Raw genomic sequence first — 12805 nt, forward strand, 5'->3', positions numbered from 1 at the left:
ATGGAGACAAATAAACACATTATCAATAGTATCAGTCCAGTCAGTCAATTTTACAAACAGTCACAAGGTGTCCTGCGTCTGTCTCCTCTTCTGTTGGAAACAAAGAAACATGAATGTGAGCTTTTGAGTTAGAATTTCTGAAAAACTTATGTAGTTTATCAGTCAAGGTGACAGCCATTGGACATGCATATATGCCAGTAGACAAAAGAAAACCCATGCTCGTCCTTTGATTTGTTCAAATAAAAAAAAACGTTTCACGTTTCTTCATCAGGGTCAAAAGGTGACAAAAGGAATGCATGTAATATTTGTGATTCCTTAAACTTAACTACAGGTGTCCCAATTTATGTTACCGTAATCAGGAGATTAACAGACTGACATGGTACGTGTTCCATTATAATTTGTAAACAAATGCATACTTTTAGGCTGCAACAAAAATATGTCAGCAAAAGAGTGATTTTTATCAAGCCGCACAACTTTAAAGCCAGTGGCTTCAATTTGAAATAGACATTTTCAAATGTCTGCCTGCCAAATTTTCAGGACACTCAGATGAAAGGGAGAAAGAAACAATGAACATTTTCCTTTCTTATCTAGTTCAGGATCCTAAGGATCTGAATACACACAAATCATAAGAATGGTGAACTTTTCTGGGATAACCATTCTTCTAACCATTTCTCTAAAGAAAAAAACTAGTTTACCAGAGAGCTTCTGATTTGAAAAACAAAGATCTTCACTAAACCCAAATTGTTGCTCCTGAATCAACTAAAAATCCAATTTTCTTCTAGGTTTCCGAAGATAACATACTATAATGGTTTAACTGAATAAATTATTTTTCAGAACTTTCTAACCTATCAATTGTCCCTAATAGCAAAAACAAAAACAGTGTATCAGTGCAAAGCATTTTTTCATCGCATGAAGCGAGTGTGTGTGTGTCAGCACTACCTTCCTCATCAGCTGTTGGACTCAGTCAAACAGAGGGACAAGTGTTGTTCTTCTTCGGAGGTGTTTTTTGCTTTTTCTTCGGGCAGTTACATACCCAATGTCCAAAGTCCTTGAAGTACTAACACTGGTCTCGGTTGTAGAGCTCACCATTTTGCCCACGGTACCCGCCTTGGCCTCTTCTGACTCGACCACGTCCTTTGTGGGAGCGGCCTTTTTCGGGTCCGCGCTCCATATGTTGCCCACCAGCCTGTTGTAACATGCAGACAAACGCTTCAGACATGGTTATCTCACGTACTCGTTGGTCTTTCCACCCAATGCAGGTGTGACGGATGCTGTTGGTCCTGTCCCAGAGTTTAGTCTGTGTCCTCTTCGTCCCTCCGTTTCTCCAGCTTGTCTTTCTGGTTTTTAGAGAAAGCTCAGAACACGGGCTTTGGTTAGAACTGATCAGGAGGTTATTGGTGCATGTGTGTTTTTGCATTCTTTCCCTAGATCACTGTTTTATCTATATCTTAAAACATTCTTTGTTTTTCCTGTACCCAGTAGCTTTAAATCCTCTGTCTTAATTATTGATTTTCCCATTAATTTTCTTTCTACTTCTTCTAAAATCTTGCTTTAACCTTCTCAGTGTCTTTGTACACAAAGATCCGTTTCTCGGAAAGCCAAAACTTTTGACCAGTAGGCCTATGACAGACATCGTAAACATTCCGGTCCATATTTATGAGTAATTTCACCCACTATGGGTCCAGTTGCATCACTGGGACGGGGAATTTCTTCTTCCATGATTGACCCTTGGACCTTATAGTATACTATGTCTTGGTCGATGTGATCGTCATCACACCGCGAGGTTATTTGTTCGGGAAACTTACGTGAAAACCCGTGTACAGAACTGCAGACAAAATCAATTTAATAGTCAAATAACTCGACCTATTTAGTATGTTTTGCCTTGTTGCAGTCTGTCTCTAAATGATCAAGAGGCTCTTCTTTAGAGTATAGACTATTTGTTTTTGTTCGGGAAACTTGTATGAAACTGACCCTGCAGTCAAAAATCTCTTAAATAGTTAACTATTTTTTTTTTTTTTTTTACTCTGCAGTCCGCCTCTTTAATCAAGAAACGTGCTATCAGTTTCGTAGATTAATTTTTAGGCCTTTGCCTACTGTTCTGCCAGTTCTCTTACTGGTGTTGTCCGTCAATCAATTGTCTTATCACCATATGAGAATTCAATCATAAATATGTCCGTGTCTGCCAAAACATGTCATTCATAACCTCAGTAATCTTTGTTACCCAAAATGACCCACAACAAAAATTACTCACTTCCCAAAAGTCAGAATTAGGTTCATTTATTCTCTTTAGTTAAGAGAATGATTTCGCCAATTATTCATTACTTAATTCGTTTAGCAACGGTTGCTTGTTTAGAATGTTTGTCCAAAACCTTGAATTCGCAAGTAATTAATCAATTTTATCTTACCGTGCTGCTTGAAATCTCTTCCTGTTCGTTTTTGACGGAGTGGAAAACAGTCAAGAGCACTCCGCGGTCCTAACCCTCTTCTCTCTGAAAAACCTTTTTAAAGGTTTAGAGGTATGAGGCAGGTGATTTCTGATCCCTGGATAGCCAGTCATCAGCGACCCAACGGAGCTCTTTTCTCCGTTAACTCATCCATCCTGCCGGACAACGCCAAAATGTCGTGGAAGTTTTCCTCGAAGCAGCAGAGTTAGTGATATTCATGATAAAATCAAAACGAATAACGACGTTTGGTCTTTGAGTATTTATTTACATTTGCAAATGGAGAAAACACAGTTTCAAAGGTACACGCAGCACAACTGAAAATGTTTTTCCTAACTAGGAACCTAAAAATCAAAACATCTTATAGTGAACAAACTCCGTTAAGCCACCCCTCTTCAAATATCTTTAGCATGCTGCCACTTTTCTAAAAAATACCATAGACCGTCTGCTCCTGTGTCTCCTACATTAGACTAAACACCTGCTTATCTCAGGAGACAGAAAGATATACGGTTCAGACAGTGTTATAGCCTTCTTCACTTTATCTGCGAGAAATAAACAAATGAGGAGCTGCAATTTCTTTAGCGAAAATAACATGCTATTGCTCACAGTCTACAAGGCCAGCTCTCTCACTGGTGCCTTTAAGTCTACAGGAAGGAACAGGATTATGTGGAGGTTTAAAACAATCTTTAAACAAATGGTCAATATCATTAAAAACCAATGGTTGAAATAAAATTTGTCACCACAACACAACATCAGTTACAAACAGACAAACAGATTACAATAGTAAATACAAGATTTACAAGTAGTGTATTCAATATTTAAACAAAAGTACCAAGTAGACCTTAAACAATAAAATACTAAAAACAATATTCCAATAATGTCCTTTTTGAAAAACAATGTCACTAAGGTTAATATAATTTTTTTGGTCCGGGCATGGCCATAAAACTTTGGTTGCACGTGATTGATGACGGGCGTCTGGACAATAGTGTTTGCACGACAATAAACAATTATGTCATCAGAATACAGATGTAAAGATGCATCAGAAACATTCTGACCCACTTTTCTAACATAAATTGTGAAGGGAGTGGGTCCTAAAACTGACCCTTGCAGCATGTCTTTGGTGACTTGTAAATAACTGGACAAGAGACCATTAAGCTGCACCCACTGATTACAACCTGAAAGGTAGTTTTACGGCTTTTCAAGAACATTGGCTAAGATGCAGAGTTTGGAAATGCACAGATAATTAAGAAATGTAATATCAGCTAAAGAGAACCCACTGAAGCAGGATGTCACAGCGTATTAGTTCATACATACATACAACTTCATTTGAGAATCACTTATTATCACATTAAATATTAGATAATATGTGATAATTACATAATGAACATTTCCTAAAATTAGGACATAGGAGATTAATAGAATGTATCGGTATCTGTGATATTGTAAACCTTTCATCTTATTTGACAGTCAATATCTATTATTATATTGGAACAGATATTGGAACAGTAGACTATTGACATTTTTCAGAAATGTTGTTATACCTTAACGAAGAACAAAACCATATATCCAGCAAAGAATCTCAGCTGTCAATCTGCCAGTTTCTTTGATCATTTTCATGGCATACTCCCTTCTTTTGTCCTGCTGCATTCCACCTACGTGAATGTTAAAACTAGTTGGACCAGTGGGACAGTCAGTATGGACGAAATAATAAATATAGATTTCTAGTGTCGTGCTAATTTGTGCAGAAAGTAATGCAAGAAAAAAAGATTTTATTCATACTGAACTAATATTATACTGTATATGATATTGGGAGTTATCAGACTTATCAGAATGGTGAAAGTAGAAAACAATAATATTTATATGGACACATTAAATTTGTTGAATACTCCTCAGCAGTAGGCTATATAAAACAAATATTAATGATATAATTATTTAAATTAACACAACCTGGACTCAACAAACTGGATAAGTGGCATAAAATGCATGAGTGGAATAACTAATGTCAAATGATGAATTTATAAAATGTTCAAGTTTGAAGCTTTTGCTTAAATTGGCACTTGCCCATAATGAGTCAATCAGCTTATCTACTGTAGCTAACTGTATCAACAGTGTTTGCTCCAGGTCTGATGATGCTGGCTGAAACTTCCCAAAAAAGGATTAAACTGCTTCCTGAATGCACAAATCACTATCGCAACAATCCCACTTTTAGATCATAAGTGAGAGACATCTCCTGATAGCATTACATATAGACTTATAAATGTACTTACCCAAAATGAAAAGATTTAAGATGACACTTTATATATTCCCCTTTTCTATCTGCTTTCAATGTTTTAAACGTTCTCCTTCTGTAACGTCTATTAGGGCCTTTATATTGGAAAACAAGAAAGGCCATTGATAGCTTAGTGATGAAAAAAACTAAATCTCAAGACATAGAATTTCAGCAGTCAATTTGTCAATTTTGTCTCAGTATAGGCCTATAATGGCACACTGCCTTCTTGTTCATCTTATTTGACAGTCAATATTTATTATTATATTGGAACAAATATTGGAACAGTGTAGGCTATTGACGTCATTCATAGGTAAAACATTTTTCAGAAATGTTGTTACTTTTGAGCTGTATCAGTTATTGCTATTGATTTCTATTCTAGTGTATGCTTGTTTGTCTTTTGACCTGCTGCATTCCACCTACATGAATGCTAAAAATTGTTTAACCAGTGTGACAGTCACTAAGTGTGACAGTCAGTAAGTAACTAAATGAAGTTGTATGTATGTATAGAGACTTATTAACAGAAGCAACATGTGGAACATTTTTTTTACTACAGTAAAGTACTAGTACTAGACTTACTTTTTAATAGTGCAGACAGTACTCAATCTCCAAATGACAGTAGTCATTATAGCAGTTTGTGTAGGCTTTGTAACTCATGGCACAAAAAAATTCAAAAGGGAAATTGTTAACAGTATCTGTTTACCTAAATATCTCTATCCAGAACTGCATACTGTAGATTTTTATAGTTTGAAAAATGTATCTTACAATTTTGTGTAACTAATCGTTTCTGTATACTTTCCACATTTTCATTATTGTAATATGGTGTTTTGACAAACTACAGCAATCACAATAACCACTTTGAAGTTGATGAAAATTAAGAAAATGTGGAGGTTCTGTCAATTTTCATTTTTTTATTTACCCTCTATTCATACAGGTAATCTCGAGACAAAGGGTTTCATTCTCAAGCGAGACCTGTCTGAGACAGTACACAACATCAGTTACAAACAGACAAACAGATTACAATAGTACATACAAGATTTACAAGTAGTGTATTCAATATTTAAACAAAAGTACCAAGTAGACCTAAAACAATAAAATACTAAAACCAATATTCCAATAATGTCTTTTTTGAAAAAAAATGTCACTAAGGTTAATATAATTTTTTTGGTCCTGGCATGGCCATAAAACTTTGGTTGCTCGAGATTGATAACGGGCATCTGGACAATAGTGTTTGCACGACAATAAACAATTATGTCATCAGAATACAGATGTAAAGATGCATCAGAAACATTCTGACCCACTTTTCTAACATAAATTGTGAAGGGAGTGGGTCCTAAAACTGACCCTTGCAGCATGTCTTTGGTGACTTGTAAATAACTGGACAAGAGACCATTAAGCTGCACCCACTGATTAAAACCTGAAAGGTATTTTTACGGTTTTTCAAGAACATTGGCTAAGATGCAGAGTTTGGAAATGGGCAGATAATTAAGAAATGTAATATCAGCTAAAGAGAACCCACTAACACGACAGGCAGCACACCAACCACCAACACGACCATTTGAACATTTGATGATGGATTTTGTTGAGCTAACACCGTCAGAGGGGAAAAAACATTGCCTCGTTATGGTTGATATGTTCTCTATATGGGTGGAGGTTTTTCCGGCCAAAAGACAGACAGCTTCAGTGGTGGCAAAAGCTCTAATGACAGAAATTATTCCCAGATGGGAAATACCGAGCCTTGTGTCTAGCGACAATGGAGCTCATTTTGTAAACTCAGCGATAACACAAATAAGCTTGTTTATCGGCATGAACATCACAACGCATTGCATTTATCATCCCCAGTCCGCGGGATCAATAGAACGAGAAAATGGGACGTTAAAGACGAAACTAGCTAAATGCTGTGTAGACACAGGCCTCCCTTGGACAAAGGCACTACCTTTGGTCCTAATGTACATGCGAATGCGTACACAATCTCGTTCCAATCTCAGTCCGTATGAGATTCTGTTTGCCAGGCCTCCTTATGTAAGGACAGAAATGCCAAAGGCGGCAATTCCCTCAACAGCTCTATGTGAACATGACATGTTGAAATACTGCACTCAACTTTCTTCTGCTCTTTCTGACATAAGAAAACAAGTTTCAGCAGGTCTGCCTAAACCAGCTGAGGGACCACTGCATAAGCTCCGGCCTGGGGACTTTGGTGATCAAAAGCTTCAGGAGGAAGAACTGGCAGTCCAGATGGTGGGAAGGACCCTTCCAGATCCTCCTGGTCACTCACACAGCAGTCAAGGTCGCGGAACGATCCACGTGGGTGCACGCGACACACTGCAAACAGGTTCCGGACCCAGGAGAGGTGCCAGGTTCGCTAACACCTGCAACAAGTGACGAGCAGGTTCCCTGCTGAGTCACCTACGAGGGAAATCAATTCAGAGACCGGCCTGACAGACGGCGTTTCTGTGCTATCTCTGAAATCAATCGGGGAAAAACTGGAGTTTTTCTCACTGATTTGCAAACACACTGAAGGAAGAGAGAAAGTGTGACCAACATACTGCTATTGTACCTTTTTGAACACAGCACATTCCTGAAAAAAAAAAAAACACTCATTCTGTGGAGCTCTGATAGCTCTGACACTCACAGCACAATCCTTGTTGGATTGCCTAGATGGCGTTCAGAGTACAACAGGTATCACAGAGCTAATATTACTATCATGGTCAACACTACATCCACTCTTATGCTTCAGCCCTGTGACTTTGTGTGGTGCGGGGAGCATGGAGCATCAATAGGAGAGAGAGAGGTATATGTATGTTACATTGCAGAGGTGATGGACATTGGTTATTACAGAGAAGGAGGACCCATATGTTCCTCATGGAAACAAGCTGTTTGGTATACAGGTAATGCAGATTGGGGCTATGAGGTTCCTAACGACCACACAAACCTAACCAATAGATTATCAATAAAGAAAGTAAATTATTCCTCAACAGGCATCTTGTTAACATTGACCAATGCTCAGTATTTGGACCAAGGTTACTTTGTTGTGTGTATTATGACCTTAGGGAGGCTTCCCTGCGGATCTTTTTATCTTGAAGTAATCTCACCTCCCACATCCAACACAGAATCACCACATTTGACGCAGACTTTTGAAAGTTTATCTAACAGATGGGGATCTTCTGAGGATAATGATGCATTCTCCACTAATGCATGGCTTGGCCTAGTTAAGAAGTTCACGCGTGATGTAGGGTATAATGACTCTTGTTGTTTGTTCACTATTTCCCCACTCTCAGAAGCAGGCTACCCCAGTAAAACCACACACATTGAATCTCACAGAAGTTGTCTGTGCTCTGACAGCACTCAAGGATGTTAGAGAGGAGGGGGGTCAGTTCTATTCAGCTTTTATTCAACCTCCACCTTGTGGAGGTTTTGCGAATCGCACTGTACGTGCTCCAAATGGTACTGTCTTTAAAACTAAAAATGGAAAAGCATCTGATAGTATAGGACAGTTTCACCATAGCCTTATGAAGAATTTGACGCATGCCCTATGCATTGAACGACCTCGTCGCATGGGTTCTCAGTATTTGTGGGTAACCACGGGTTGTCAGCGGACTTTGAATTGTACGTGCGCAACAGGGGATTTAAATATTAGTGCATGCTTACACTCCACACCGGGGTATCTTAGTGCTTCAGTACTGATACCATCTTTGACTCACACCATGCGTTGGCCTGATGATTCTGGCGCAGGGTTTCTAGTGGATTATGTTTGGCTCTGTGGAGACCATTGGTATCAGATTTTGACTCCACAATGGGCAGGAAGATGTAGTATGATATATTTGACACCTTCCATTACAGTTATGACTTCCCTTGTGCATACAACTCACCACTATCCCATGTACGTGCCCACATCTGATGTTTCTACTAGAGAAAAGCGAGAGGTTACCAGCCCAGGAACAAAATTTGCAGCAGGCTTCTTTCCTTGGTATGGAACAGTAAACAATGCACATAATATTGATCGGGTTCAGGAAAGTCTTGAGAATTTGACTGCTATGATGATTTCAGGGTTTGGAGAATTTCCTCCTGTTATGCGAGCTATGACAAACATGCTAATGCAACATCAGATGGGATTGGACCTATTGCTAGCAGCACAGGGGGGACTCTGTCACATCATAGGCACTCACTGCTGCACATGTATCCCAGACATTTCAGGAAACATCACTGACACCATTCACCACTTGAACCTACTTTTGACTAATCTCAAAGCACAGGACGTCCCAGAACACTATGCAGGATGGAACTGGTGGGCCTGGGTTTTTCAAGGGGGATGGAAGGCTTGGTTAGCTAGATTTGTTGCACCACTAATAACTTTGATGTTTGGTTTCCTGATCTGTGTATGCTGCATAATCCCACTAGTCAAGAAAATGGTCTCCTCCATCTTCATGGTAAATATGATACAGTATCAGGAACTTCAGAATACCGAGTCCTCTGACTTGTTTCGTCTGTCCAGGTATGATGATGAGGTCCTGGACACCGTTTCTGATACTGTCTGAGACTGATTAAAATTTTTGTTTTATTATTTTTACTTAGACGTGAACGCTTGCTATTATTAAAAAGTTTTTTTTTTTTTGTACCTCTTTCAAAAACAGCATTTCAGCAATAGACAATTATATCCATAAGTTTGAATCTTAAGAAGTAAATGTTGATTATGTGATTAATTCTAAGATATGTTTGATGTTTGAATCTTAAGAAGTAAAGTTTGATTATGTGATCAATTTTATAATAAGGTTTGAATCTTTAAAAGTAAAATTTATTTTGTGTGATTATTTTGTAATCAAAAGGGTGGACTGTGGTGGCAAATTTTATTTTAACCATTATTGATTAATGATTTTAACCATTTGTTTAAAGATTGTTTTAAACCTCCACAAAATGCTGTTCCTTCCTCTTAGACTCTTAAAGGGGTGATAGAATGATTATATAGGGTATTTCACACTGTTCCTTATGGTCTCCTAATGAGGTATGTAACATTAGTTGGGCTGAAAATGGCCTGGTTGATATTTTATTGGCCCTTATGCATCCCTGTGTTTTGGCCCTATTTGTAACAAGAGCTTTTCTTCCAAATATGGTATGGTCATGAATATTTAGATGTGCTGCCCGCTGCTTGGTTGAGCCTTAGCCCCGTACACACACATAGAGACGCGCGCTGATTGGTTGAGCGACTCGCCATACACACGCATTAGAGGTCGTTTGCTGATTGGTTGAGCGAATCCCCAATAGACAGACATTAGAAACGCGACAGAATCTCATATTCCAGACACTGCAATGTTTCCTTACCAAATTCACTTCTGAGACTTTTTTATGCGAGAAATCAACTATATTAAGCTCAAATATGGGCCGTTTTACGAAAATGGATGTCTAATTGCAAATTTGGTAAAACTGTGTGTCGGAGTTCAGCTGCCTGTGTTGCTGCCTCGCCGCCCGGCCTGCCTTCCTCCACAGACCCCGGCTTGCTGTGAGCTCGATTGAGCTCCGGCACGGCTGCTGCAGCCCACAGCACCTCATACCCGCGCAAAGTCACCGTTTGGGCTGGTGGACTGCTACCAAACGCCGCTGCCCTGACAAAGCTCCAGGGCCTGCATCTCTTCTCTTCCTGCTAGCTAAATGGCCCATGGGTGAGAGCGCGGTCAGCGAGCTTGTTACACCAGCAATCTCTTACCACATGTTACACATGTCACGCCACTTAGCTATACAACATATAACTATATGTTTTATAAAGCGAACAACGGTGTCCGATTTCAAGTTAATGAATATTTGTGAGCTGTAAGGGTTTCGTTAGCTGCGACTGTCCCTTCAATCCTATGTGTACAGATTGCGGCTAGTTAGCTTCATTTTTGGTCGTAATTTGAGTATATTTACAGTTTGAATTTCGTCACGCCACTTATACAACATCTAACTAAATGTTTTATAAAGCTAACTACGGTGTCCGATTTCAAGTTAATGAATATTTGTGAGCTGTAAGGCTTTCAATAGCTGCGACTGTCCCTTCAATCCTATGTGTACAGATTGCGGCTAGTTAGCTTCATTTTTGGTCGTAATTCGAGTATATTTACAGTTTGAATTTCGTCACGCCACTTATACAACATCTAACTATATGTTTTATAAAGCTAACAACGGTGTCCGATTTCAAGTTAATGAATATTTGTGAGCTGTAAGGGTTTTCGTTAGCTGCGACGCTGTCCCTTCAATCCTATGTGTACAGATTACGGCTAGTTAGCTTCATTTTTGGGAATTAGTGGTATATTTACAGTTTGAATTTCGTCACGCCACTTATACAACATCTAACTATATGTTTTATAAAGCTAACAACGGTGTCCTATTTCAAGTCAATGAATATTTGTGAATTCCAGAGGAATTCTAAGAGGAGGCTAGCTAGCTCTCATTGATAGAGCTCCATCCAGCCGCAGGCTCTATCAATGAGACTCATGGACAAGCGGCGTTTATTTTCCCCATCGTTTGTTTAAATAACTCAACACATTATAATTACACACATTATAAGATTAACTAGAATCTGTGGTAAGAGAATGCTGGCGTAACAAGCTCGCTGACCGCGCTTTCACTCACATACACCGGGCATTTAGCTAGCTAGCAGGAAGAGGGGTTGCCGGCCCTGGAGCTCTGTCAGAGCAGCGGCGTTTGGTAGTAGTCCAATAGCCCAAACTGTGACTTGTGCGGTATGAGGTGCTGTGGGCTGCAGCAACGTGCCGAAGCGCCAATCGAGCTCACAGCAAGCGGGGTCTGTGGAGGAAGGCAGGCGAGGCGGCAAGGCAGCAACATAGGCAGCACCAGCCTCTGAAGTCCGACACACAGTCGGACAAAAATTTATTGAAATCAATTTTCTTCATTAGCCCATTCTATTCCATTCACCCATTGCGGTCCAGTTTCATTTTATTCCATTTCATTCAGTGAAGGGTGTCAATTTTGAGCTTATATGTATGTCCTATTTACCCACCGAACTGTCGTTATTCAACTATGACAGGGTAAAATCGGTTTTGCATTCTATCACCCCTTTAAAGACCAGAGAGGGACAGCTGCAGTCATGAACTCTAGCTTCTCATTTTGTTTAACTTTTTAGCAGACAAAGTCGAGAAGGCCACAAACCGTGTCTCCTTCTGCCTCCTGAGATAAACTATTGTTTAGGCTAATGTTGGGAACAGAGAGCAGAGAGGAAGGTGAGGATGGTTTGACTTTTTGTGATGTCCTTTTTTCAACTATGGCCAGGCTAAAATATAAAGTTAGAGGGGTGGCTTAACAGAGGTTTTGACTATATGATGATGTGATGTTTAGATTTTTTTACCTTTGAATCTGTATTCTCATATTTTGCAAAATATAATAAATGCTCAAAGACCAGACTTTGGTTTAATTCTGAAACAGTCTTTAATCGTTTTCATTTTTATCATTGATATTTACTAAACTCTGCTGCTGCAAGAAAAATTCCACCACACTACCAGTGTTGTTAAATGTTGAGTTAAAGACATTTACACAAACATCTTATTGGGTGAATTTTAGTTATGGACTTATTTAAAAAGGTTAAAATGGCCTATGAAAAGGAGTGGTCCACTTCATTGGTCACAAACTTTGACTTTCTGGAGTTGATTTACTGTATGTCAAGACTTACATTTGATGTGATGGCTCCCCCTAGAAATAAATATGGGTATGCTTGGGTACACATTTCTTCTTCATTAAGAAAACAATATGTACATTACAGATAGCCAAAGGGTAAAACAAAAAATAAATTATATAAAGCAACAAAATGCAATGAAAGGATATGTTATTAAATTACATTACATTTAAGGTGTAACGTGCTAACTAGTGTGTCCATTGCTCAAACATGACATTTTTAACATTATTCATCTTATCCAGTTACTATTATAGAGAAAGTTTCCCATAAAAAAAAAAATGGAGACATTTTTTTAAGCGTAACCAAAGTACATTTGTACAGTTGACAATGTCCTGTCAAAAGCAGCTGACACCACCACAGACAGGTGCTGCTGTAGGATCTCTGGTGTGCTCTAATGTTACTGTGAAATGGCCAAAACTTCATAAGTTGATTGAAAAT

The 12805-nt window shown here is 38.9% G+C and overlaps 1 protein-coding gene across 1 annotated transcript in view; it reads left to right on the forward strand.

Annotated features, from left to right (window-relative positions):
- Positions 1-9343, forward strand: part of LOC120572142 — a 63403-nt gene extending 54060 nt beyond the window's left edge. The window contains exon 3 of the mRNA XM_039821287.1: positions 6834-9343. Within this exon, the coding sequence (XP_039677221.1) occupies positions 7947-9242 (1296 nt within the window). The 5' untranslated portion in view covers positions 6834-7946 and the 3' untranslated portion in view covers positions 9243-9343. The remainder of the gene's footprint in view (positions 1-6833) is intronic.
- The last annotated feature ends 3462 nt before the right edge of the window (positions 9344-12805 follow it).

Source organism: Perca fluviatilis, chromosome 14 (assembly GCF_010015445.1).
Source record: "Perca fluviatilis chromosome 14, GENO_Pfluv_1.0, whole genome shotgun sequence".
Classification (NCBI taxonomy): domain Eukaryota; kingdom Metazoa; phylum Chordata; class Actinopteri; order Perciformes; family Percidae; genus Perca; species Perca fluviatilis.